The sequence below is a fragment of the Pholis gunnellus genome (genome assembly GCF_910591455.1).
Source record: "Pholis gunnellus genome assembly, chromosome: 22".
NCBI lineage: Eukaryota > Metazoa > Chordata > Actinopteri > Perciformes > Pholidae > Pholis > Pholis gunnellus.
The window spans coordinates 14,610,115-14,637,911 of NC_136549.1; the positions used below are offsets into that span (position 1 = coordinate 14,610,115).

The 27,797-nt window shown below is 44.8% G+C and overlaps 1 protein-coding gene across 1 annotated transcript in view; it reads left to right on the top strand.

Annotated features, from left to right (window-relative positions):
* The window catches only part of pawr (PRKC, apoptosis, WT1, regulator), a 48,129-nt gene extending 20,745 nt beyond the window's left edge, over positions 1–27,384 (top strand). The window contains exons 3-7 of the mRNA XM_079183830.1: positions 10,800–10,925; positions 16,654–16,688; positions 19,976–20,096; positions 22,401–22,505; positions 26,058–27,384. Coding sequence (XP_079039956.1) covers positions 10,800–10,925; positions 16,654–16,688; positions 19,976–20,096; positions 22,401–22,505; positions 26,058–26,144 — 474 coding nt within the window. The 3' untranslated portion in view covers positions 26,145–27,384. The remainder of the gene's footprint in view (positions 1–10,799; positions 10,926–16,653; positions 16,689–19,975; positions 20,097–22,400; positions 22,506–26,057) is intronic.
* The last annotated feature ends 413 nt before the right edge of the window (positions 27,385–27,797 follow it).

The following is a 27,797-nucleotide window of genomic DNA, read 5'->3' on the forward strand; positions in this document are numbered from 1 at the left end:
CCACTTAGTAATGAACTCAAGTAATCTGGTTATTGTCATGTAAACAAGAAACAGATGATACTCCTGGTCTACACCTTCATTAAAGACTTTATTTTTGGTCCTCATCTCCTCATCTCACTGTCAAGCTATTGTGTGATTTTTTTCCTGATGGGCTCAAGTCAGACTTTATCCACCTGCCTCGTGTTGACTTATCACTTTTACAACCCGGGTATATTAGCCGAGTCCCTGTGAACGCCCTGTAATTGTCTTGGTTTACAAAGTGAAGACTCTGTAATCAGTGCATACTTTTGGTTTAAAATGGTACCAAATGGTTTGAGAATGTGTTGCGGTGACGTCGTTGCGTTGCTCGCGGGCTCACATGTGTGCAGCTATCAAACCTGGACGCTGGAAGTTGCATCCCCTATTCTACATCTTATTTCCACACTCTTACCGCTCACGATGAAGGAACTCTGAGGGTGTAACTACCTTTTGTATTTTTTTGATTGTAAATGATTTCTCGCTGTATCCATCATCCGGCTTCCCTCGCTTTCATCTGAAATGGCCTTTTCTCTCCACGGGAGTCTTCATGAATAGAAATGAAAAAAGGGGGGGGAACGGTATTACATGGAGAGCAGGCTGGCAGACGTGTGCTTTAAATAGAAGTATTCCCTGTGTTTTCCACTCATTGTTTTTCTTCCTAAGCCGTGTCAATCATAGCTCCGGTAGCCTCCAGAGGCCTCTCTCCTGCTGCGCCGTGCGGTAGGTAGATGGTACTCGGTCCCTCTGTTTATTTGGAGGAGCTGCCTCTCTGGGCTTTAACAGGGCTCAACTGTGAATTCCACATGTGGGCTCAGCCACGCAGGTTGTCATGCAACGCGAGGCACAAATGGGGGCTGAATACCTGATAGTAAGAGGCACTTAAAATGTGGCATCGCTTTTCATTCCACATTTTTCTGTGATTTATTGTTGGGCACATTTTGTGGTTAGCATGGGGTTTGATGCACTTTTTGTGGGTAAGGCAATTTTAACGGCACGAAATACACCTATTTAAAAAAAATGGCATGTCCTGTGATTAATTAGGCAATAATAAAAGGTGTATGAAGACGTAACCGAGGCTATAATGAATTAGAACAGGTGGATTCATCCCTTTTGTAGTGGAAGGGGCCTCACTATGGGCTGTGTTCCAGATGGTATGCATTATAGGGAAATTGTAAATTCACAGACTAGTTTTAACAGCGTGTCTACAAACAGCACCTTCTGCTTGTGGCATTCTTCTGTTAAAGTTATTACTGCTATGGAAATTTCCATTCTTTGACAACAAGGGAAAATCTTGAAAAAGATGGAAGCTTCGTGGAAAAAAAACATCAAAAGAGCCAACAAGACAAAGAAGACAATTTATTTCCCATAAAGCAGCCTAATCCCATCGATAAATGTGATTTTTGAAGAGGCAGGCCGAGCCAGATGTATCGTCCAAAATAATTGAATTGTGACCTGCTCCAAAGCTGCAGGGTACGCTGCTTGCCAGAGGTATTTGTTATGTTTCTACAAGACGCTGTATCTTTAATTAGGCTTAGAAATCACGCCAGACCCTTTTTTAAAACGACAAAAAGGAAACGATCTCAGGAGGAAGTCTTTGCTTTCTCTTCACTAATGACTGAACCGAGGCTCAGAGCGAACTGCAATACCCGAGCGCTCTGGCCTCTTGAGCGGGGCCACACTGTTTCTGTTTTGCTATTTGATTGAATGCTAAATTTGTCCGGCCCTCTGCTTCAAAAGAGACAACATTCCCATCTGGCTCAAGTATGTACCTCCTACAGGAATGTTTTGTACCGGAAAATTCGTTTTAAATTGGTGCCAGACGTTTCCTGAATGTCTGACATTAAAATGACACAAAGAAGCTAAAAAGTATCAGTTTAATGGACGTAAGAATAAAAGCAGTGACAGTTACTAATCCCTGGCTCAGCTGATCTTATTGTCCGTTAAACGGCCTGATAAGTTCAGTTATGGAGGTTAATTCTAGTTTGATCCTGTTAGAAGGTTGCAGAGGTGATTGTCTAAGCGATGTCACGTTAACGTAAGATAAAAGCAGTTTACAATGTGGGATGGGACGATAAAAGAGCAATAAATAGAATTGAAAAAGCAAAAATAAAATCTGACATCAAATCCTACTATAAAATGTGCAGAGCTGCCGTTCAGCCACAGCGATGTTTTCCAGGACACTTCTTGATCTTTCTCCTGTGAGACTCCATGATGGCAGCGCCTGTGTTTACCAGGAGATGTGAAACAAACCACAGTCCTTTTCATTGCCAGGTGTGTTGTTCAGGTGCTGGATGGTTAAGCACTGCCATCAGGTGCCCTCAGGCTGCTACTGCTGTCCAGCTGCACACATGCACACACACACACACACACACACACACACACACACACACACACACACACACACACACACACACACACACACACACACACACACACACTGTGGGCGAGGCTGACTTCTGTTCTCTCAACAGCTGTCTTCACAATCAGTCACTCAGCAGGTACAGGCCGTCTCCGTTCTAGCCGTGTGTGCTGTGCAGAAGAGTCTATTATTCCCTGTTATTCCACACGGGCATCTTGTGGGCATCACAGGGCTTCGTATTTCCTTTTCGGTACAACCGGGAGAGGAATGAACTCTCTGCAGCACTGTGATTGTTGTTGCTTTACACTCTTGAGTTGGACTCGCTAGCGTTAGCGTCGTTCTGGTGCACGATGTGATAATTGGGGTCATCAGAAGCACTGCGTTCTTACGGCAGCTGCAGGAAATACTTGTGATGATAGTTCAAGGAGTTCTGCCCCATAAGTTATTTTTAGTTCAGTTTAATTGACGTGACAAAAAAACAAATTTTCAAACCACACAACTTCACGTGCGCGCGTGCAATCTCACTCACTGACTCGAGTCGCAATGCTTATCGGAACGCACAGATTTGATTGGCTAGAAAAGCTGCACTGGTAGAACTAGAACGGCTCCGTCAAAATAGGTCCGGACCTAGAACGCGGTCCGTCTCCTATGCGTATAGATAGGTGGGTTATTTTGCTTCTTAACAAGTTCACTTTCTACGTTTTTGGAGTATGTTGGGCAGTTTTATCGTCGAGCAATCCGACAATGTGTGAAAGCCGTTTGCACTGCGGTTCCCGCTGCCACTTCCGTAGCTTCCTGGATGCCGCGGACCCAGGCTTCCCTCCTGTCCAGCGTGTCTGTGGGTTCTTTTGACTGTGAAACCTGAATAGTCCCGCAGTTGTCGGGAGTGCGAGCCCTCGGCCAAGAAAACCCAGAGCCAGCAGCCAAAACACACGATGGCCGAGCAGAAAGGCGGCGCGTACTGAATGGCACTTAGCTCTCTTTCTCATTAGATAAAGCCAACCAACAGAGAGGCGGCACAGAGTTCTGCTCCTCCAGTGTCAGAGCTCCACAATGGCCCAAGACATCTCCTCTCTTAGTGAGGTGTCCGTGGTGAGGAGGGGCTGCTCACACAATACCTCTCTTGTCTGAGCGCTGGGCTTGTTTCTCCTCTTGCCAGTTCAGTCCATGCCAGGTTGCAAGGTAGACCGCGGTCCTGTGGTGGAACAGAACAATGCTCCGGGATACCAGATGCTGAACAACCCATTTGGCATCGTGCCGTGGGCCAGGGGCGAGGATTCGGCCGTGCACGTGACGGGATACCAGACATTCCAAAGGGGGGGGGGGTTGTGGAGAACTTGGAGGCTGCCGACCACAGCCCCGGGTCAGAGGTCACATTGTAATCTGCTGATAAAATACCTGCAAGTTAAGCAGACATTAACTCGGAGGTACATCATCTCCTTTTTATCCGTCCCTGTCAAAAGTGCAAACATGCATACAGTCAGATGTACAGTACATTATAAGATGATGACTGAGGCTCACCCAAGATATCCAAACCTCAGATCGCAGGTCATTTTAAATCGGTTATAATAGCAGTTTTATGTGCCTCTTTATTTTTCCTCGATCCCACACAGAGGAGACTCCTACTATTCAAAATAAACCGACACATCCATAGATTTCTATTGACGAAAGAAGTTCTTCTTTTCTTTTTGGCATTTTATTCCTTTTATTAGACAGCTGGCAGTGGACAGATGCCAGGAGATGAGGCTGCAGGTGCTTTACCACATAGGTCACCAGGATGTGACATTGTAATATTGTTTGAGATAAAAACCCTAAATAGCCAGAATGCGGAGGAGCAGAAGAAGATAAAGGCCGAAGCGTGACATACGAAAGCAGCAGGATGTCGGATGCCCTTTTACTTCCTGGCTTTTCATCCTCTTTGCTCCTCTTTGGATCGTTTCCAGCTGTGTTTTTCTGCATCCTACCTGTATTTGGACCACAGGCTTTAAGATAGAAAACGTTGTTCTGGTAGAAACATTTATCTACACTAAAAGTGTTGGACGAGCACCGTTGTACAGCAGCTTTGTTTGGACTGGTGACTTTATCTTTTGCGCCGCGTTTTGCACAAAAAAACATCAGGACAGGAAGGAAGGAAGACGTGTGCATGCCAGCGCCGGGGGGCGAACACGAGATTAGGGTTTAGACAAAACAAAACACAGGACCACTTCCCCCCTCTGCGGCCTCCGTACGGCACACGGCAGGAGCCCCGTCATTACTGCTGCTTTGCAGGAACAGGATTCATTACCGGGACGCAGGACTCTGGAGAGGCCACTGTGGATAAGCGCTCCAGCAGCAGTCACCACCAGCCTGGCCCCGCCGTCTCCATCTGGCTTGAGTTACAGCCGTCCTGGTCTGTGGCCGGGACACGCAGATGTTAAAACTATCGTAGCCTGCGTCCTGACTGAGGGAGAAAGCGGTTATTACTCAATGTCAAGTATTAAGAGGATGAGTGTCAGTGTGGGCACGTCAGGACGGCGGAACATTTGTTTTCCTGTGCAGAAAGCAACCATAGTCATCAAATTTCACATATATATGCTGTATTCACTCGGTATTGCGTTGGTAATGCACTTTATGTCTGCACTGGGTTACCTCATAATGATAATGCAGTTTTGAACACGTTCACTGTGATGGATTACACGACTTTCAACTGTCAGCTGGTAGATTTGTGTTCTGCACTCACAGTAGAAAGAAATGGAAATATTTAAACAGAAGGAAGAGCAGAATAATAAATCCAGATTCCCACTGAGGAAATATTACAGAATAACTTCGCTGTGATAACGACTTCCAGCACAACCGGAGAAAAGAGTTTTCCGTGGATGGCAATGTTCATACCAGAATACAAAACACCAGAATACAAAACACAGAAACAGACATTCGTCAGGTTTTATGAACCAAAAGCAAATGTGTTTGATTCACTCGCACTCTTTTAAATTGTCCTTATTCAAATCTTTATTTTCTATGTTTTTCCCTCAGTTAGGTTTCATGGATGTATAACTTAAGATTTAGCTACAAGCACGTTTTAAATTCCCTCACTGCCAGCTGGAATGGAGGCGATTAGTTAGGTTTTTTTAGACTCAATAACGTCATTTTAAGCAGCACACCAGATTTGGCATTTCCTGTTGTGCATGAATTTACCCTCTAGCTAAATATTTTACCGGGATCCAAGGAACAACCGTGCAATTACACAATTTTCCTTGATTCTTGAATAATTTTTGGCATTAAACATAATCAGTGAATGTCATCCATTAGCAGTGTTCTGCAGTTTTTTACACTTGGACTCATTAAGCGTCGCTTACTTGCGACTCTGTATTTCACCTGCCTTTTGATCGTAACGCCCTCGAGAGCTCCTCCACAGCTGGATCCTGGTCTGAATTGATCATCGTTGTTGGTTGACACGCTGCTGTTTTTTCAGATTGATGATTCTTTGGATTAACGTTCAGCTCTGTGGCGCTCGCACAGTACCAGTGGTCTTCTTAAAGCCGGTCAGTTTGTGCATGCAGAGGGGCCACAGTCGCACGACTATTATGGTCTGTTGAGGGTCAGAGGCACAGCACGGGGCTGCAGTAAGCCAGCAGTAAAGAGGGTTATTGAAGAACTTCTTGTTGGCCTCTTTGACACCTCACGGTGTTGCAGTCCCTGCTGCAGAGCTCTCTTAGCCATACATGCTGTTCTGTTTGACGGCATCGGAAGAATGACTGACGGTCACGGAGACAACAAACCCTGATATTACGAGTCATACAAATGCTGCGGATACAACATTTAGTGCTGCAGTTTGCTGCTTGCGAACACCGACGGCTCTGGGACGTGGGCCTGCTGATGTATCTGGCAGCTCTGGTTTCAGAACGTCTTGCCAAGCCAGACATCTCTGAGCAGAGGACAGAGCAGGGCCTGTGTGGTTTTTCTGTGAGGTCTGCGGTGTTGAGTGTAAGGTCCCATTTAAACGAGCGACCCCCCCCTCTTCAAGCAGCCAGACTCCTTACAAGCCCGGTCGAAACCGCTGCTCCGTTCCAAACTCACTTTGGAGGTTATAGCTCAGAGAACAAGTTTGGCAAACTCAAAGTGTGCAAAGGGCCGTTTCCCACAAATGTATGAAAGCTTTTTCAGACAGTCCGAGATCTCTGTCCCAGGCCCGTCCTCGGGGCCTCGGCTCCGTCTGACACATCCAGAGGAATGCTGACGCTGCTATCTCTGGGTCAACAATCACAGCCGGAACCCTGCAGTTTGTTTGTCAAAAGCTTATTTTTCACTGCGGTCTGGCCGAGTGCTGATTAAGATATTGAAGTTCTCACTTGGAGTGAAAATGAGGGTCAGGCAAACTTCAAGTTCAAAGCTAAATAAGTGTCAGGTTTTTTATATTCTAAACACTGGAATTTAAAGAAAGCAACCCGGGGCTTTGTGGCCAATACAAGCTTTGATTCTTGAGAATGTCTCGTACGCTGTTTGACTCGACTCCGTCCCCAAACAACCCTCTCACGAAACACCCCGTTGTGCAATTTCGGGCATCAGATTTTTGGAAAGAGTGAATGAAACCGGACAGACTACGGCGATAAATCTTGAATGGAGTGGTGGTAAACCTTGACAATGTGCAGCTTTAGTTTTTTGCTGAGAAATCATGTTTTTAATCTGCTTTAATGCCTTTTATATTTTTCTTCCAGTCATAACTCTTCTTCCTCGGTTCTGTGTAACATAATTATGCTGCCATTCTGGCCTCAACTTGACATTTTGATCCCTACTGGTGAAATAAAAGTTGAGCCCAATTAGTTTGAGAGAAGCAGAGCCTTTGAGTGTATAATGGGGACCAGGCATCGAGCACCTTCCACTTCTTAAGTTTTTCTTCAGACGAAGCAGTCACACCGTCATATCCTGATTTGAAGAATACTTAATTTAGTTGGATAAAGGTCACGGCACGTGTCAGAACATATTAGTTTTCCTCACAGGATTAAAGGTGATATTTTCAGTCACACCGTATTGAGGCTGTCAGATGTTGGCGGACGCCTCCTGGACCTGTCGCTGACCTTGGCCGTCTGTAGCGTCGCATTAATCAGCAGCTCCGGGGGCCGATGTCCTCATTCTGACCTCTGCCGTACCTGGGCGCGGCGCTGTGCTCATGTCCGAGCTGACTCGCGGTGCTGATTTAGAAGACGGTGGGCGTCAGTGTGCCGGGCCTCCGTCTTCTCCAATAGATCATCTTAATGAAGTCACTGTGCTGTGGCGAGTGGCAGGTGATTAATACAGTCGTTAAGCCTGCTGTATGAGGGTGTACCTCCGCCCGAGGTGCCCTTTGCTTGTTTAGAGATAAATCTGAGGACTAAGTGGACGGGGGACTGGCAGGGTGACAAGGCAGCATGGAGGTTCACACTGGATCTCAAATCGGTTCTCTGGGTTCTCAGGTTTGAGCTGGACAGTAAACTAAACTCACTGAACTACCGACATGTTTCTACAGTAGCCCAGAACAGACACTGTCCCTTTAATAATGCCTGATTTGGAGTTCCATCATTATTTCAAACGTCCGCGTCAAATGTTCTCGTTCGCATAAAATTCTTCAGTACAATCCGGCCCTGTCTGAGTGTACATTTGGCTGATTTCACTGTCACAACGTCCTCCGCTCACTCGACTTCCCCATTTGATCGCGTTACTTTACAGCGTTGCTTAAAAACAGGCAAATATCAGAGGAGAAGATCTAAAGCGCACTGCAGACAAAGAATCAAACTGCGTTCAGATATTTCCAGCCTTTGGGGCTTTGGAGTAGATGGCTGATTATTTTCCTCTCCAAAGAAAAGAGTTTCCAACCACAACAGACATCCCAGTAGACCGTGGAGCTCCGCTCCAGATGAAGCCTCTTTAGTTCTTCCTGTGCAGAGTGACGGACAGGACCAGGATACGTGTTTTACTTGTTGCACTAAAGTAAACACTCTTGTGAGGCCCTGACTCTTGGTCCTGCTGTAAACAGGAAGCAGAGAGGATTCTGGGAAATCTGGCTGCTTCTTTTGAGCTGACGCTCATCTTTCTAATCTCTTCGACTTGGCGTGTATCATCATCATCATCATCATCACAGGGATCCATGATGGCTCATTGGCGGGCAGATACTCATAGATGATTGTATATTGACTTTATTTCCAAGAGTAATAATATATTGAAGAGTGCTGTGGTATAAAACGTGCGTCCGTCATGTGTAATCAGTTGCATTATGGCAGCATGCACCAGCTAACCAAATATGTAGTTAAGATTGACAGTAGCAGACTTTACAATGACCCTTTTTGGAGAAAAACAGGCCAGATGTGTTACTAAGTGTTATTCCGATCTTTTTCTGCATCACACTACTGCAAAATATTCCCATAAATATGAGACACACATTACATAACAATTGTATATTGTATCCGAATATGCAGGATTCACACTGTTAGGCTCCAAATAAAGTTTATTTATCTTTCCCTTTTTTCAAGTCAACACTCAACACGCTCCAGTATTTAATGTATGTTCTGCACACTTGGTCAGAATATGTCATATGAGTACAAAGGAGAATAATCTGTTAAAATTGCCAAATCTGCAACCGCGAACACTGTGCTTTGTAGCTTTTGTCACAGTTTGACCTCATTCTGAGTGCCTCTCAGCTTCGGACACTTTGCAGTGATTAAATGTGACATTCCTCAAACCATAGAAAGTCAAAGCATCTCTCATTCATCCCTCCACACCTTCACTGCTGGTTTCCGCGCTCCAAGGTAAGAAATTGGCCAGAAAATTGCACTGACTCATTTTTATGAATTCAGGGGCAAAAACATCCCTTATATGGTTACACACAGATCTCGATTCCCCCTCTTTTTAATTTTTTTTTTGGGGGGGGATAGAAGAAACGCACATCAATTTGGAATACTAGAGGGCAAAACGTGCTGCATCTCTGTCCAAAATAAACTTTGAGATTCCCAATTCCACATTTCAGGCAAGTGTGTGCATAGCAGAGTGGTTAGTCACTGCACAGTTCCCTTTGTGTCGACACAGACAAACTGCTGTTTACTTTCAGTTTTTAATCTCCAAAACCTCTACCCTCTTTTTCCCACATAGGTCGTAATCTTGAAATGGTGCTCCGTCACGTTGGCAACTGTAAAGTGCTGCAGGAAGACGTTTCATGTTTCAGCACAAACTGTGGAAATACAAAACTCTCTTGACATCAATTTGTGTTTTATTGGAGGGTTTGTTCATGTTATTGCGTCCACCCCTGTGTGCATGCATGTTAGCGATGGAGAGAGAGAGCTGCTTAGCACTGAGATACATCAGGAGGAGGAGGAAAGCGCTCGTGTGTGAGTCAAAAAGAAAAGGCGCTGGCATCCCCCCCCCTCCTCCTCCTCCCCAAGGACAACTGATAAAGCGTTTGGCAGGAAAGGCCTCGCAAATGACTGCATTCCTTGTTAACCTTGTAAGGCTATTTTTGCCGCTAAAGGGCCTTTTGAGCGGGCACCTTTTGTTCTCCCCTGCAGCATGAAACAGGAAAGACCGGTTTGCATTGTGACCCTCTGGGAGTTTGGCTCCGGTCTCGGTCTCTCGTCACGATCCAAACCAATCCATCCTAATGTTGAGCTCTGTTTACGCAGTGAATCTCCACCGACGGATGAACCCCGTAACTCCGCCGCACAGTTGACTGCGAAAGTAATGCAAATAGGGAGCCGAGGCTGTGCACGTATTTCATGATAAAGCTGAGATTACAAGGAGTGAGAGTTGGAGCGGTTTGCCAGGCGGCGTGCAGAATATCTGTCTAGAATCTAATGAAAGCCAACTCCCCGCTCGTCTGTTAAAGGGACGTTTGCTCTCTGTGTGTTTGTACATGTCTTTTATTGTGTTTTCAAGGGACATTCCAACGGTCCAAAATCCCCTCTTGACTGTCCCCAGGAGGTGAAAGGCCCTCTGAGCCGTCTTCCTGTTGCCTGACTGGTCCATCTAGTGTCGGGTAGTGTTTGAGCTGCAGCTCCCCTCTGGGATTCCTGGAAGTGAATGTGCTCATGTCTTAAGAGGATTAAGAGGAGACCCCGGCCGTGTTGAGCCAGAGGTCAGCATCGCTGTTATGGTGGGAATGACCTCGCCCGTCAGTGAGTCAACATGCACCGAAGTGACCGAGTTACTGTTGACTCTCTGCAGAAAAAATGACAGGGATAGCAGTTTACAATACATTCACCATACAAACAATCTTAACTTATGAGCTGTACCTATGTGCATGTTTCATACTAGCGGTTCATACTACTTGCACAGCAGATCTTGGCTTTGTCCCATTTTCAAAAACTGGCCTTAAGGTGCTTCCTCCCCATAACCTGATTTCTTGTGTCTGTGTGGCTGAACTCGCTCCCCCCCCCCGAGGCTGATCTGATCTTTCATTCTCTTCCTCCTCTCCTCACAGAGCCTGGATGAGCTGGACGATGACGACGCTGTGGAGAAGGACAGGAAGGAGGAGGAGGAGCTGGTGCTGGCCAACACTTTCCAGAACGAGGCCATGACAGCTGACCCTGCCATCGGCGACTCGATGGTAAGAAACGGCATGACAGGAGGAAGGAGGACAGAGCTTACTACATCTGGTGGTAACCATTGGTTGTATCTCCTCCACTTCAATTCAGAGAAGGTTTAATATGCACATAAGAGTTGATACAGAGGTCATTCACAGCCAAAATGAAAAAAAGGCTTCCAGCATCCAAGAAGAGACTTGATGTCTGCAGCAGTGCCTCTCTATTCCAGTGTGTGTTGTCCCCCATAGACTCGTGTGATGTTCTGATTTTCCACCACACGTCATTGTACAGACTGATACATCGGTGCTGCCAAACAGAGGCACTGTTGCTCAGGCAGACACCCGGAGAGCTCAGGAGAGCTGAGTTTGCTTGAAAGGCTGCGGTGACGCAAAACTCAAAGGTGTTTCGGCATTTCATCACCATCACTGTGAAATCTGTTAAAAGCATAATTCTCTGCCTTTTAACGAGCAAAAATATCAAATATTCACAAGCTCCAGCTTCGGCAATATGAGGATTTGTTGCTTTCTCCGGTTTCTATCTTTGTGTTTTGGAGTGTAAGATGGACAAAAGAAGCAACTTAAAGGTGTGACTTTGGGCAAACTAAATAATTGATGAAGCGAAATATAAATTGAAGTGTAGATTGTGAAACACAGCAATATAATTCACATCCCACACCACACAGTCTGTGCAGCTCAAGTCCACGAGGTTAAAAGCCACGTGCATCAGACTTCATCTGAAAGCCGGGGTTTGGATCTGCTTTGTGTACAAGGTGTCTGGTTCTTAATGGTAACAATCAGGTACGAGTGTTTTAATCTTAGCGAGCGACATTGTGCTCGTTTGATCAAAGTGAATCCATGCAGAGACGATCTGCTCGTCCTCCAGAGAAGTCCAGGAGGCGTCTGTAGAGCGAGGACACGAATCAGTTAGAGAACCAAATCACAAATGACACGCTCGTTATTTCAGTTTTTGTATGACGTCGAGGATAGTGGTTCACATTCAGTCGTGCGGTGTTTGTCATTTTAACTTCAAATAAGAATAATAATAAGAAACGGAGCACATGCAGGATATGAGAAGCTGTGTGACGACTGTCTGTATTTCTGTAAAACACCATCTGATTTACATGAAAATTGCTATTCGAAAGAAATAAAGAAATAAAAAATGGAATGGCTCCGCCGCTGAGTGACAACTCTTGTGGGTGTAGCTAAGAGTTGCGTTCCAGATGGATCGGCTGTTATGCATCAGCAGACTTATTTAGTTTTTGGGGCTGGACTCGTCTGAGGCTGTTTAAGCGAAGCGAGGAGTTGTGTATGAAATATGTACACAAACACCACACCAGCGGGAAGATTGTGACAGCACCTGCTGAGACGCAGAAAATAAGAAGCAGGAGGATTTGACTATTTAAATAAGGTAGACTACGCATAAACAAACAACAAGCCTTTCAGTATTTCCTGTCGCTTCTATCCGTTCACTTATATTAAGAGATTCCCATCATCTGAGACCGAAAATGTCCGTTCATGCGTGCTGAATCTATTCTTACTAAAGTTCACAGCATGAGGCCTAACGCAGAGCAGATGTGGTGATGCAGAAACTAACCATTAGATGTCTCTCTGTCACTCGTAGAACACTGACATTCATATTCCGCTGTGCCAGCCTGCTCACGACGAGGTGGAGGAGTCCAGTGTGGTCAGTTTACTGCAGAGCTGTCAGTGAGACATCTGTAAAGATGGAGCATCCCCAAAAAATGTGCCGCTCCTCTCGGGGCCCCATTCATCAACGGGAGACAAGCAATTTTCATGTCAGGCCCGTTTATGATATACAGCGTCCAGTCGGGCCTCGTAGCTGTTATCAAGATATCTGGACAGAAAGCTTTTTTTTTTTTTTTCTTTTCATAAAAGAAGCTCAGCTCACTTCTGTTCAGAGCTGAATGGCTGTTAACAGTCTCCCGCAGGTCTCGGAGCATGTCGAAGACTTAATGGAAACTCCTGGAAGGAAATATTTTATGTTTGAATGTTTAATTATTTTCTTTTTCTGCGGACCTGTGCTCCATTTAGATCTGCCTCTAGAGAGAGAGTGTGTGTGTGTGTGTGTGTGTGTGTGTGTGTGTGTGTGTGTGTGCACGGACACACAGCTCCCCTCGGTGTGACAGGACACGTGTATCCCATGTGTGCACGGTGAGAGAGGCCCTCTGCAGGCATGTGGTCCTTGTTATCAGGCCTTACCTCCCTCTGGTATGTCCTAAGTCCTACAAGAAAACCTGTTCCAGTGATCCAGCAGTCAGAACCATATGGAACATTCCTCGGGATCATCTGCATTTAATGCGGACGGCGCCAGGTCCACAGCAGAGCAGTTATTCTGCCTCTCTCTCTTACATGGAAAACACACTTTTTAACAAGTCTAATATGCATTTTGAATTAGCACCTTTCAGACCAGAGCGTCTCGTGTGCGCGGGAGGGAACCGTTCTCTACCCATCACCACCAGCAGCCTCTCTGTGCTAGCAGCACACTGAATCTCATCCCGTTGCCTGAAACAATATTTGATCACACTCACACTTCTGTTGATTCAAGATTTGAAGGATTGCTGTTGTATAAGCCAACTGAACCGCACCAATATTTATCTTTGACAGGACTTCTAGCTGCAAAAATAGTTTAGGTGCTTGGTGAGAAACTGAAAAACATTTTCACAGCAAACCGGAGACACGGCGGCAGATCTAATCAAACTTTATTCAGATATCATTTAAAACGTAAAAAGAAGGTGCTGCTGTGCGTTAAGCGGCCTGGATTTTTTTACATGGGTGCAAGAAAAGGTCATATAAGGAAAAATACCCTTTTGACTAATACACAATATAGCTGTATCGGTCACAAACAGGCCAAGAGGTGGTCATGACTGCCTGTAGCTGTTTACAGTGTTCATCCTGTTTTCATCCTCACACTTCGATTGATGTTGGCATTTTGACATCTGTTTCTTCAGCCGGCATCAAAGACCGAGACAGCTCGGTGAGGTTAGCATCTTAATTGTAAAGGTGTGTGTGTGAGAGAACTGCAAAGCAAATCTGCTACATTAGAGCAGAACTGCACAGTAGGTACAATGCTCGCCCGTGATTATCATACAAACATGTACAGTACTTGCCAGTGATCTCTCCCAGGATGGGGACTTTCCAGTAGCCCAGTTTTGCTTGTCTGCTTATTATAAATTATTATTATTGTGTCAATCATGTGAGCTTATTTGAAGAGCATCTCTCTCTCTCACTGAATGCCTCCTGTAAAATAGTGATCTTTATCAGCTTTGTGCAGAGAAATGCTCCGAGCGCTGCTGTTAGGCAGCTGGATGGAACGGCAAATACCACCTTTAATGGCATTCCTTTACGGATTTCTGCATTTAATGAGCTGTCGACTTAAATCAAAGTCAACATCAAGCCATAAATGTCCGTGCAAGACATTTGGATGTGTTATGTCACACACGCACACGCAGAGTAATGTAGCATTCTGCTGCAGTTCAAGTGATAAAGTACTCGTTTTATTGTTATTTGTCTCTGTATTCTTAGCAGCTCTGCAGTCGGGCTTATGGGAGCTGTCAGCGCAGCTCAAGCATGATAAATAAAGTTGCACCGACTTGTGTTGTGTGCCGTGATGAAGTCGCACATGAGTTACGCTGACCTTGTCTCGCAGATTCATATCCCAGACACTGAAACGCCGCGGTAGTAATGTGGCAAATGAAGTCTGTGATGTTTTCTGTAAACAATCTGTGATTTAATTCTCCGATTGTCTGCTGCACTGAGAGATGTGGGTGTTGACCTTTAGTCCTTTCTTACTAATAGAAGGAATGATGGCCTGCAAGTCACTGCAAACAATGATTCTTTGATTCTGCAAAGTTAAACCTTAGTATTAGTTCAAAATATTAGTTGCACCAAATATGTTTCTACGTTCTCATGCTGAGATGCAGGGGATGAAGCCCTTCTTCTTTAGCTCTAAAGTATAATTTAAAGTACACAAATATCAAATAGGAATCATTGTTGCTCTTCTGTTGTCACTGTGTGCCGATGAGGATCGGCAGAGAACGTCTGCTGACCGCCGTGGCCTCCCTTCACATTGTTTTGACTCGTATTTAAACCCTTTTTCACCTCCGAAAATAATCAATCCAGTCCACTAACCTCTGTCAGTAGTTCAACGGACTTTGAATATGAACTCTTACAGAACAGATGTATTAACGTTTGTTGGGAAATGTGAAAGCAAACAATTGTTTCCTACCTAGTCAGGACGCTGACCAGCAGAGTGGGTTTCCAGGTCAATTGTATATTCAAATCATCCCGTTGGTTTATTCAAGTTACTCTTGACTGTCGAGGCAAGAGAGTAAACACACATTTACATATAGACAACATTTTCTGTTGCTACACTGTGATCTGTATTGACCGGAGGCTCTGTTAGAGGTTTACAGCTGCTGTACGCATCACATCTCAACAAAGAATATACTGTCTTCCTTTTCTGTCTTGTCTTTAGTCTTGATTTGGTTCCCCCTTACCTAATCATTTACTCTGGGAAGGAGGACGTGGTAGTGCTGAAACGCAGACTGGATCAACAAAAATCTTTGATTGCAGCTCCTCTAATTGGACGAAACAAGCAATTTGAGGAACGCTGGGAAATTGCGACGGACGTTTTGCACTATTTTCGGACATTTAATGAACTAGTTAATTTCAAAATCCTTAATCTTTAACCCCAGCATGCACAGTCCGGTTCTTCTTTTTCTAACGAACCAACTGTACACATGAAGAGTAGCACCATCTGTTCGCCTTCGACTGAATTCCTGATGAAACATTTTGTAGAAAAGTTTGAGCGGCCACACAGCTGGCTTTTTCAAGTCCAGCTGTTGGATTACACCAAATCCTAGAAAATGTCAGTTCCTAGAACACATTTCATCAAAGCGCTCTTAAATCCAGGTGTTTCTTGTGCGCAGGTGATGTATTATTTAGCGTGTGACCTGCTGCTGCGGCAGGCCGCCCTCTCACTGTCCTCCATCTTTAGTAAATCTATCCAGGCTTGAGCCCGAGAAGGGATGAGGGGTCGTGATTTCATCCGCGGGTAATGGATGATATGTCACCGAGACGGAGAGGCTGGTGCATGCTAAGAGTCGGGCACGGCGTCTCTCTTCCCCCCCCCCCCCCCCCCCCCCACCACACAAGGCTCCTCAATCAAAACTGGGACCCTTCACTGCACAAGACCTTAGGAAGGAAGCGATGCGCATTCATCTCACACACCTCATTTTACCGAAGGAAAGCGCTATTTCACCGAAGGCGGTTTTAGTGGAGCATCACTGCTGTATAGATCTAAACAACCTTTAGATCACACGATAATGGGAAAAAGAAGATAAACAGGCACCTCCATGTTACAAAAAGCAGATTGCCTTTCTGCCTCTTGGGGCTACAGAGCTCCTGTTGAACTATTAAATGGAACAAAGCTCATCTATATATCAGCTCAGCAGCTGCGATTCACAAACGTTCATACACAACCTAAAGGCTTTTTCTAAATGTTGCTCCTGATGAATTTCTCTTATCCTGTAGATGGTTTTGTGTTTCTTTTTTGTGTCTTTTTGGTGAACCAACACCACCCGAGGCAGCTGAACACAACAAATGATACCTGAAAGCTCATTCTGATATCTACTGCTTTTGTGAATTTGAGACTGAAGCAGCTCTTCTCTCTAGAGTTTCTGGAGTTATTGTTTGTGGACTGAAGGCGATCCTTTCCTTTTTTTTGTTTCAGGAAACCCCCAGATCCGGGAGCGGCCGCCACAAGAGGTGAGACTCGTTTTATTACCCTGACACTGAGAGTGAGAGTGGAGTTTATCTGCTTCGGCATCGCTAGCAATGTGTCAAGAGAAGGGACGGAGGCCGGGATGAGAAACGGCAGTTTGAGTCATTCATTCCCAGAGCAGATTCCCTCTGAAGTGATCCGACGGCCTTTTTCTTGGTGCGTCACTGTTGATTTCTTCTTTTCTTTTCTCCCTCGATGCTGCTCTCTTCGTGCTTTTATGGCTCAAGAAAGATGACTGTTGATGACACCTCACTGCCGTTGCTGGCAGGGCTTGTGTTGAAAGCAAATCATTTGCTTTGAAACGTTTCTAAAATGTGTGGTTCATTTCGCTTCGAGATTGCTTTGCAAGATTGCGTTTGATGAGGGGCTTTCAAACTTCTTCTTTTCAAACAATGTTTGGCCCGACACCTCCTTCTGAGCAGATGATTTCTATCTTTTTTTTTCATACAATTTACAAAATTGTGGTTAAAATAACTCTTCTTTCATCTGCTTCCATTATATTACAATATTTATAAAATAAAAGTCACATTTTGTATGTCTGAATGGCAGTCAACACCACGAGTGGTGAAGTCCTTGGAGAACATCTGTGTGTGTGTCCGGTGTTTATTTTTGCTTTATTTGAAACCAAATTGCGAAGTCGTGGCCAACCCCAACAGCCAAGTTCACCAGCTGACATTCAATCTGGCCATGTAATTATGGCCGCTGCTCTCATCGGCTGGCTCGGCTGCACTTGGACGCTCCGCCGCTCTGCAACGGATAACTCGCCAGGTGGGCTGGGCAGCAACTTTATAGATACGTGTCTCCCTCTAATTTAACCCTCCCCGGTCTCAGTCACTTCATCTTTTGTCTTTTTTTTTAAGATTCAAGCCATTCATCTGCTGCACAGTTTGGTGCTGCTCTCCACAAATACTCATTTCACAATGTTCCATGTTATATGATGATATCAGATTCAAATCAAATATCTCGCAGTAACTATTATCTGGCTGTTGGACAGTTACATGCGTCTGATTCTCTCATTAGCTGTTCTCTCATTAGCTGCAGAATTCATTCATTGATAAACATTTTTAAATGATTCTGGCGTTCTCTGACATCTCTGCAGCACGACAATATTTAATTTAAAATGGTGTTATGACACACATTTAACCTTCATCAAATATTGCACCTCTCAGATGAATACATGAAACTATGTCACCATAGTAGCTCACCGTGCATAGTTCAGGGGGCCTGGGAGATTGGAGCATGGGTCAATGAGGCATTGCTGATTGCTTTATTAAAGGAGCAAAATACAACATTCAGAGCATTAATAAAGCAGCAAAAGACTATTTTCTTTGTAAAGATATAGTGGAGTAATGTCTACCTGAGCAGAAAAAAGAAGTCGCTCTATCTCTTTGTGTGTTTTTATCACAGCATCTCCTCTTTTTCTTTTGTTGAGAGCCGTTGAGAGGCAATCAAAATGCTCCCAATCTTGTATGTTGCACCTTTTTTTAAAGTACGAGCTCAAAAGCACTCTGAATGTCTCGGGCGTTTTCTTGCTATTTGGGGGAATGGCATGAATCATGGCGAGGCGGGGTGATAATCAGATGGTTGAGTACTGTGTGTGTGTGTGTGTGTGTGTGTGTGTGTGTGTTGTGGTTTCCAGTGTAGTTTTTGGTACTTGACTTTGTGAGAGCCGTGGTTCTACCTGTGGCTATTTTGAAGGCTCTCCTGTCTGTGCGCTCGCCTTCCCACCTGCTGAGGCCTCCCGAGAGCGCGTGATTGGCTCAGCCTCTCTCTCCCCCAGACCTCAAGCCGCAGGGTGCTAATGGGCCATGGTGTGATATTTAGTATCAAGGCCATGGATGTTTAGGCTTAGCTTCAACACCCGCTGAGCCCACTTGTGTGTGTGTTGCGTGGGGGCAACCAGGGAGATGTCTATAGAAACAAGATGACATGCATGGATGTAGACACACACACACACACACACACAGGGCATGTCATCGTCTTGTGCTTGGCTCTTTTTCGGCCTCATGGTGAGGGGACGTGTTTGTTTGTCACGCTTTGTAATGTATTCGCACAAGCGTTTAGCATGTGGGCTCGTGCCAATAAAGGAAGAGTCGCCCTGAAGAGCCTAGAATGAGAGAGATGAATGAAATGCACTTTATCTCGGCGTAGGCGGGTAACAAGGACTCCCCTCTCGATCAAAGGCCACGGTTGGCTTTCTGTAAGAAGTACAGATGAATCATGAAGCTGTGCAGCATTTCTAAAAATCCACAATTCAGTGTTTTGTGGCAGCACTGGGCAAAGATGTCACACAAGCTCCACAGGACGTGAATTGTCTTTTATTTAAAGGTTCTCTATACGACTTTCAGAGCATTCGTGTTCCAGCAAAAAAAGAAATTTGACTCTCGGAGTTAAAAGTGCTTCGTAAAGGAGTCGAATAATGGAAACAGGATATTTGGCAGATCCTGAAAAGAGTGCAGATGGTTGAAAAGAGTTGTGTTTGTCGTTTGTCTTGCCAGTTTCAGCTGTAGAAATATGCAGACAGCCCCTTCAGACAATCCAGTGAAGTCTACAGTCGTATTTTGTAAACCTGCCACAATCTGTTCCTGCCGGGGAGCGGGAGCAGTTGTAGTCGGGGTGTGGGGGTGCAGAGTGTCCTCGTCAATAAGTATTGAAATGAGGTCAGTCAGAAAATAAACAGCACGTGAACATTTTGCCCCAGAATCCGTCTCTAAGTAGCGAGAAGGTGACGAGGGGATAATGTTAATGTTCTGCTCCAGCCGCATGCAAAACCCTTCTTATTTCTTCTCTCTCGCCGGCTTAAGAACAGTGACGCACATGTTTCCACTGCCATTCTTGAGCCTATGTGAAGTTCTAATATGTAAATTGTTTCTTAATCAGAATCCTTTTTGCACCAAAGTTGCAAAAACCTTGACGGCCTTTTCTCCATTAATGGAATAAAAGGCAGAGGGGTTGTTAATGGTGCACGGCGAATTGAAAGGGCAAACACGCAGAAGATATTCCCACCTGTTCTTTTGATGATGGATGTGTCATCCCATTGAAGTTTAATAATGTGGGTATGATTCATACCTTCAAGCAGCCTCACTGTGAATACAGTATTGGACACTGTGAATAGTGGAAATTTGCACATAATGTACCGTTTTTCCATCCTTCTTTTTTCATGTGGAGAAAACTCAAGTGTTTGAGTTGTACTAATGTGTGTGTGTGTGTGTGTGTGTGTGTGTGTGTGTGTGTGTGTGTGTGTGTGTGTGTGTGTGTGTGTTTGTTGCAGCTCTGCAGGATCTGAGGAAGAGGTGGGTGGGAACAGCAGACAACGACACAACCGTCACTGCCGAGATGGAGGAGCTGCAGCACCGGGGAGTTTGGAGAAAAGGATGGAGGAGCTGGAGAAGGTGCATATTATTATATATATATTGGTCATATTACTGCTTGGTTACAGTCACTAGTATCACTAATCAATGCTCCACCAATAGAAACACAAGCCAAGTTAGTCCCACCCTCGAAACGGGACGTGACTTTTTGATAAATATCAGCGAGTGAGAGCAAATCTATCGACGTTATCATAGATTGATATGCTATCATTGTTCAATCCTATCAACTATTTCAGTGCTCCCTGAGTTACTCTTTTGGCCGACTGAAAGCGTCTATCAGCTGCACTTTGGTCGGATGAATTTGCACTTGGAGTCCTTTTTGAGCATCCGCTCTCTGTCCTGACTTCATGGCTGGAAACCTTCTGGCAGGAATCCTCCTCGGTGTTGTTGAAGCGGTGACCCTTTTACGGTGCAGATGCATCTTTTCCTCCCACGCCGTTCCTATCAGACACTCAACCCGTCCCCGCTGCCACTGTAGAAACTCAACTCGGAATCAAATGTCACTTGGGTAGCTTTCGAAAAAAAAAGGTTTTTAAAGTAAGTACTGTTTTGACCTCAGTGACTTCAACTTGAGATATTTCTCTCAGTCGAATGACTAGAAGCACTTACCAAATCCCATTTCACACACTTATTTTTGTGCACCGTTTCTACAGGCGGTCTGTTCATGTGAGATTTCTGGCAGGTACATCTCTGACTCTGAGCCTGCAACTGCAACAAACGTCACTTAAAAGCCCCACAAGTACAGAGACGTACAGTTTGTTTGAGTTTAATAAATATTTACGTGTTTATATCTCACAGAAATGCGTGTTCGCCAAAACCAAGTAGTGTCTAAACTCAAGCCCAGGTTGGATAGAGATGTCAGATGACACATGCAGAACAAACTTGGCCTGCATTTACTATGTTTGTGCAAAAGGAGCGCAAAACGTGTTTGTTCAAAGAAAACCAGGATGAATAGAGTGAGTTCATCGGCGAGCATGTTCATGTCGGCTACATTAATGCTTCGCGCCTTCAACTGTACCTGCCTGATTGGTTTCTATGGAAACAATTTCCATGCTTTTCTGGGATGTGGAAATTCTGGTGTGATCTTCATTTCAGTCAGAAGCACAAACAGCAGTTTGTTGGAACCTCTGTTTATAGAGTACAAAGACTCTCCCTCTTAGGAACAATATCCATTTATTTAGCTGTAGTTGCTGCAGGAGGCGGACAGGAGCACACTGTTAACCAAGTAACATTTGAAAGAAACACAAAAGCACAATTAAAAAAAAGCAACCATTGACTCATTGTTCACTGACAATCTGTTATGTTGATTGTGACAGATTGCTTGTTTTGAAGGTTGAAATCGGAAATTATATATTTGATTCAAACTGTCACGCCACAAAAGTTTTTAAAGCCTTTTCAAACCGGATGCTTTTGGAAGTAAAATGTTTCTTTCGATAAAGAAGTCTAATGAAAGCTTAACGTGGCAACAGATTAATACGCAGGCCTGAATATTCTCAAATGTTGACTGCAGCTGTTTGCAGTTGTAGGTTTGGCACATCCAAGGCCTTCTAATGCCGGTCAGTACTAAGGTTAAGGTTACTTTTATTGTCTCCCCCCTTAGGATACACCAAACCAAACTTCACAATAAATCACATTAAATAAAACAACCAAACAGTAAAGTTGTTTGTAGCTACTTCCTTTTGCTCCTCCTGGGGAAACCCAAGGCTTTCCCTGGCCAGATGGGATACGCTGTTTAATCCTGACAGCATATTCTTCCCAGTTGGATGTAACTCCATAGTCGAGTGTTCAAGAGGGAATCCTAATCAAAGAGCCAAACAACCTCATCACGATGGAGCAGCAGGTCCATTACGTCACAATCATGTTTACAATGTTTAATATGGTAATAAATCAAGTGAGAAGTAGAGTAACTTTCTCATAGACTTCTATACAATCAGACTTCTTTTTACAACCAGAGGAGTCGCCCCCTGATGGCCAGTAGACAGAATGCAGGTTCATGCTCCACTTCCTCTTCCCTACAACAGTCCGGTACGATGCCCACATACGTGAACTCCTTTCAGCAGGGCGTCCCGGCCCGTCCCAACCACAGAAAGTCCTTCCTTTCAGGCAGCAATGCTTCGGTGCGATGTTTTTGGATCTGACATTTAGCATTAATTATAACTGAAGTAATTACAGTTTTTAGTCCCATAGCAATGTATTACTGCATTAAAGGGAATCCAAATGTCCTGCCCTGTGAAAAGATGTGTAATTCATGTAATCATGTTGCTAATGTGTGAGTGTGTGTGTGTGTGTGTGTGTGTGTGTGTGTGTGTGTGTGTGTGTGTTCAGGAGCTGGCCAGAGAGCGTCAGGAGAACGACCGGTTGCTGACATCCAACGAGGACAAAGACGACCTCATCGGGAAGCTGAGGGAGGAAATTGACTTGCTGAACAGAGTGAGTCCAGCCTACGTGATGTTCTGCTCTGATGTCGGATATTTTGAGCGTTCCTTTGTGTTTTCATGCGCGGGTGGCTTGTGCGGGTTGTAAATCATCATCGCTGTGTGATGATTTTCTTGCAGTCCATTAGGATTTGACCTATTTTTGGATGTATACACTTGTTACAAGATGACAGCAAATATTTTTATTCAGAGGCATTGTATTCGTAATCTGCATTTTCAAAAACGTACGCGTGGTTTGATGACTTTTGAGCCTCAAAACTGGTGTCGCATGTGACATCAATGAACGAATGTGCTGCCTGGTGGATAAGAATTTCAGGAATGATTGTGTGACTCGAGCAAAGTGAATTTTTATTTTGTGACTTTTTGTCAGTGTGAGTCTGAGGGTTGTTTTTCACAGTGGGGACAGCTCTCTTTGTTGAACGAAGGATAAAAGAAAGAGATCAGTAAGTAAGACGTTGTGAAGGAGCAGCTGAAAACACCACAGTCTTCAACTTTTAACACCCGGTTTCTTTCTACTTTACTTTGATTTACTCCCGGGCAACTGGTAAGAGTTCAAAAACACTCCAATTAAATCTGTCAAAGTGAATTTTCACATTCAGTAAAGTCGAGCCACAAGCCAAACTAAAATGATCACCAAATTACAGCCTTTTGTCATCTTCAACCAATCAGTGCAGATTCGTCATTCTGCCTCTGGTGTAGGAAATAGATTGCAATCAAACAAACGGCTTTCACAGCTGCCTGCCAGCCGTCGTTTGTATCTGACATTGTATCGGGTTCGTCCCACGACGTCTTGGTCATAGTCCAGCTAACGGTGAATACGCTTGCACTCGCACTTTTTTGCAGGTTTTGGGCTTGAGGACTTATTGCTATGACTACAGCTCCGGTTGGTTGAATTTTAAACTAGCTTTGATGAACTGAAAAATCCAGTTTACTCCCGTGGTCTCCCCGAGTTAAAGTCCAATGTTTTCTTGACTCATCCTCCACCTCCTGCCTAATAATGTCACCTGACTTCCTGCTTTGCTCCTGTCATACATCATTTGGTCGCTAGATTCCATTGTTATGTGAACACATGTCACATGTGAACAGGTCTTAAAAGTCTCTCTGAAGAAGAGGACTCCAAGTCCTCCTTCAGGAGAATCAGCTACGAAAATGCATCGATCACAGTGGGAGCGTTTCTCACTGACGTGAACCCACTAGCAGGGAGGGGTCACGTGTGTGTTTTCAGTCTGGTTTGGCCTCACTGCTCCAGGTCCTGTTGCCTCGTCACGCTGCGGTCGAGGTTGAAAGGTCGGGCGATACTCGTGTAAGCTGATGTCTCTTTATATTCAGCCGCCGGAGTGAAACCTCCCCGAACCCTCTGAACCCAGTGAACCCTCCCAGCCCAGACTGTCAACAATTCCTCCTCCAACTCGCAGCTTTCTGCCGTGTTTATGGGTGAAAGAAGGCAGGTGGTAAAATGCATCGCTGAAGGGAAACGTAGCAGGAGGGGATAGATCTCACAGACTTTCATGTCTCAAATGTTCAGAGGAAAAGAGATCTCAGCTCTGCCCTTGTGGAGCCAATCAAATCCAAACACTAGCTCAAGCGCGACGTGTACAGGTTCAGCCACTAGCCGAACGAATGTTGCTTAGTTGTTATCTTGACACTTAAATCGTCATGATACACAACCCATCTGCAAATTCTTAAAAGGATTGTGTGACTTGTGAGGCCACTACACCTGCAAAAGAAACCGTGGAATGCACCCCCTAACTGTGCTGCGTCGCGGTGCTCCAGGGCTATTTAAATAAGGTAATATGCATACATTTGGTGCAAGATTGGCCCTTCTGTATGCAAATGAGCCTCATTGCAAAAACTGCCCATTTCACAGGTCATCAGCGCTAATATTTGCAAAAATTATGTGTCTTCTGAGAATTGGTGGTAACTGAACTGAGACTTTCTCGTGAACACGGCAGCATTGAATGTTATTTTTTTGTCCTCTGCTTTAAATCATCTTCTTACACAGTTTGTGCCTCTGCACCTCGTCAGTCAGGACCTGTAACTCGCTGTCTGTCTCCCTGCCATTCGGCCTACTGTGTTCTTGGTGCAAAGGCAACATTCATACTTTGCCGCAGGGAAAACTGCAGTGAGACGCAAATTCTTTGTGAATTGCCCCCTCAGAGTGCAATATTGCAGGAGGCTTCAGGCTGATAGCATCACGTGGACAGGAAGCTGGTCATAAGAGAAGGCCCTTCATGTAAGGACGGTCAACTTGGTGATAGCCATCAGAAATGTCCCCGAGAGAGGCTCCCGCAAGGCCTGATGGGAAAGCAAGGAGATAACGGCTGAACCAGTCTGCCGTCACTGCGCAGAGGAAGATTGAACCTCGGTGACCGTGGAAGTTTATTTGGGAGAGAAAGAAAAGATTAAGCTCAGCTGCTGAACTTTTATCTCCCTCTTGATTTACACTTTGAAGAGATAAATCCTGTCTGAGAGCTCACATCCCCGTGAGCACATACGTCCGTGTGATCGAAGCTAATGGGATCTACCTTCTTTAATTTTACACATTAAGCAGATACGGAGCAGCATTGTTATTCATTTGAAGGGGTGTTTCTGGCCACTTCAGCTGTTTTTGGTCTTTACCAACTCCTGAGGAAAATATCTGTCTCTTTCGCTGCTAAATGCTCTGCTGCTTCTGTCTGTCTGCTGTTTGGTGCTGAGCAGGTAGTGTACCGAGGGATTTTACACTACGAGCAGGAACCGAAACAGTAAAGGTGTGAGCTGGACAGCCAAGCAATGAGCTGAAACTTGTTATAACGCTCCATGAAGCCGAGGGGAGCAGCTGTAGCTTCATCACTACGAACCACCGCTTTCATACCGTCACATTGTTTTTACAGAAGTATTGATTACAGTGTGCTATATGATTCATTTGAAATCCAGTGCATTAATAAAGCAGCAAACAACTATTTGCAAAGTAAAGATATAGTGGAGTAATGTCCACCTGAGCCGGGAATGAATGCATTCCTACAGCGGTTCATGCTGTTAGCACCGTTAGCCGCTAACCGGCAGCTAAACCGTCTCCATTTTGAGAGGCGATAGATCTGCTCCTAATTCTGTATTGAGCACCTTTAAACACTCGTGGTTGGTCTTTCTACTGCTCTTCTTCTGCAGCGGAGACGACGTGCTCTGTAGAAACCCGTGACCACTTTAGTTAGACTCTCTTTAAATAACCTCTCAGTGCAGTTGAGCTCATTCTCTGCAGCCATGCAATCACGACCGGTTGATGGAAGAAAGCGAAAATGACGAGTGTCACTTTGATGAGACGGCGCTGTGGCAACTGAGAGCTTTTCTCATTTGCAACTAATTGGAGCTGTTAATGTCTAATTTGTTGCTATCAAGGCAGCCTGGCTGGAGGGTGGGGGGGGGGGGGGGGGGGATGCTTGCTTTAACTCTCAGACTAAGACTCCAACCTGACTCAACCCTCTGAGGTATAGCAGCAGGGTTGTGAGTATTCATGTGTGTTAATGTGTCCAGAGAGTTCTAACCCCGGAGCTGTCTGTTTGTGCCACAGGACCTGGACGACATTGAGGATGAGAATGAGCAACTCAAGCAGGAGAACAAGACTCTGCTGAAGGTTGTGGGTCAGCTGACGAGGTAGACCGACGACGCAGCCTCCTCCCCGATGTTCCTCCTCGACATCCCGAACCCGGGTCACGTCCAGCATCACGGCCTTCAATCCGTTCTGTCTCTTTCTGTGTTAGAGGTGAAACTGTAAACTAGTCGTTCAGAGCCTCACAGCCTCTCATACATTCCCACGAGGAGGATTTATTCCATGTGTTGTGAAAGCTGAGCGATCTAGGGAGCGGCAGTCTCTCGGGGACTGTCTGTCATCGTACATATTTAATGTAAATCTATTGTATATAGGCCATTTAGATTTTTTTTTGGGGGGGGGATTTTTGATATGGTCTGATAAATTAAAATGAATGTATGTGCTGCACAAACAAGCGCACACAAAGTATTTTAAAACTTGTTTAGAGGTTTAAAACCTCCGTGCACACAGCAGTCACCCGGGTAAATTTAAAACGATCTCCAGCGTTGCGATGTTTGAATTGTGTCCGAGCGAATCAGTGAATCATCGGAGAACTCGACGACCTCTTGGACCAAATGCAACATGAATAACTGCGACAGTACCATCAGCCAAAGTGGGCGTAGTGCCTTCAAAACATATGAGGTGTTCTTCTAAAAGGAAAACTCGTTAGAGCCTCTAATCCCTCTGATCGCTTCTTGTTTTATTCCAATCCCAGTGGGGCATCTACACACCTGTGTTTTAAATATTTCAAATTTAAATGAGACTTTATGTGAATTATATGCTTTGCGCATTTCAATGTTATCATCTAAGTATTATACATTATACTTGTCCTTAGGGTGAAACCGTTTCCTAATATATATATATATGGAATTTAAAGCTCGCTGTAATTCGTTTACAAGTTGATGTTTTTGCAATATTTGATAGATGTTTAGCTGCTCTGTTTATGGCATCTAAGATGCGTGGAGTGAGCTACAGTGCATACAACCAAATGAACTGAAGGAACATACTATTTGAAATGCATCTCTTTTTGTTTGCTCAAGGGGAACAGGCTTGGCAGGTAGTGGCGTTTCTACTTTCTGTATTTTGATCATTTTACCCCACCGAGGAGCTCCTGCACTGCGGCAGAATCCTCTGTAGGTCGTAGTCGGTCGATAGATAACTCTGCTGCCACGTACACTCGCACGTTTCGCGGGTGAAGATCATCCACAGACAGACATCACACACCCATCTCTCTCTCTCTCTCTTTCTTTCCATGACATTATGCATGTACAGAAGATTAAGTCATTTAATAAAAGTTTGATTATCTCTCTCCTCAGTCGACTCGCTTGTGTTCATTAAGACTAATTTGATGTGATGATACCATGCCACTGAGTCGGTAATGCAATGTGACGGTGGCGGGGGGTTCAGTTCCTCCGTCTAGCTCTCAAAACGCACACACACACACACATTCATGATGATTCAACGTGCCAATCACCAACCTGTCTGCATAGAAGCCACCATCCTGGGACGAGAAACCTCCATCCACTGAACGCTACTGAAGCGCATTAATTCCCTCACCTTGTGGGAGAGAAGTGGAAGGAGGCGTATCGGGACTAATGTCATCTAAATCTCCAGATAATGGCGTCTTTCAGCTGATGGAAACTCCATAATCCTTATTAGCATTTTTATGAAAAGTTGTCGAGTCTGTCATTTGGAAATTTAGTGCAAAGACGATTCATATCA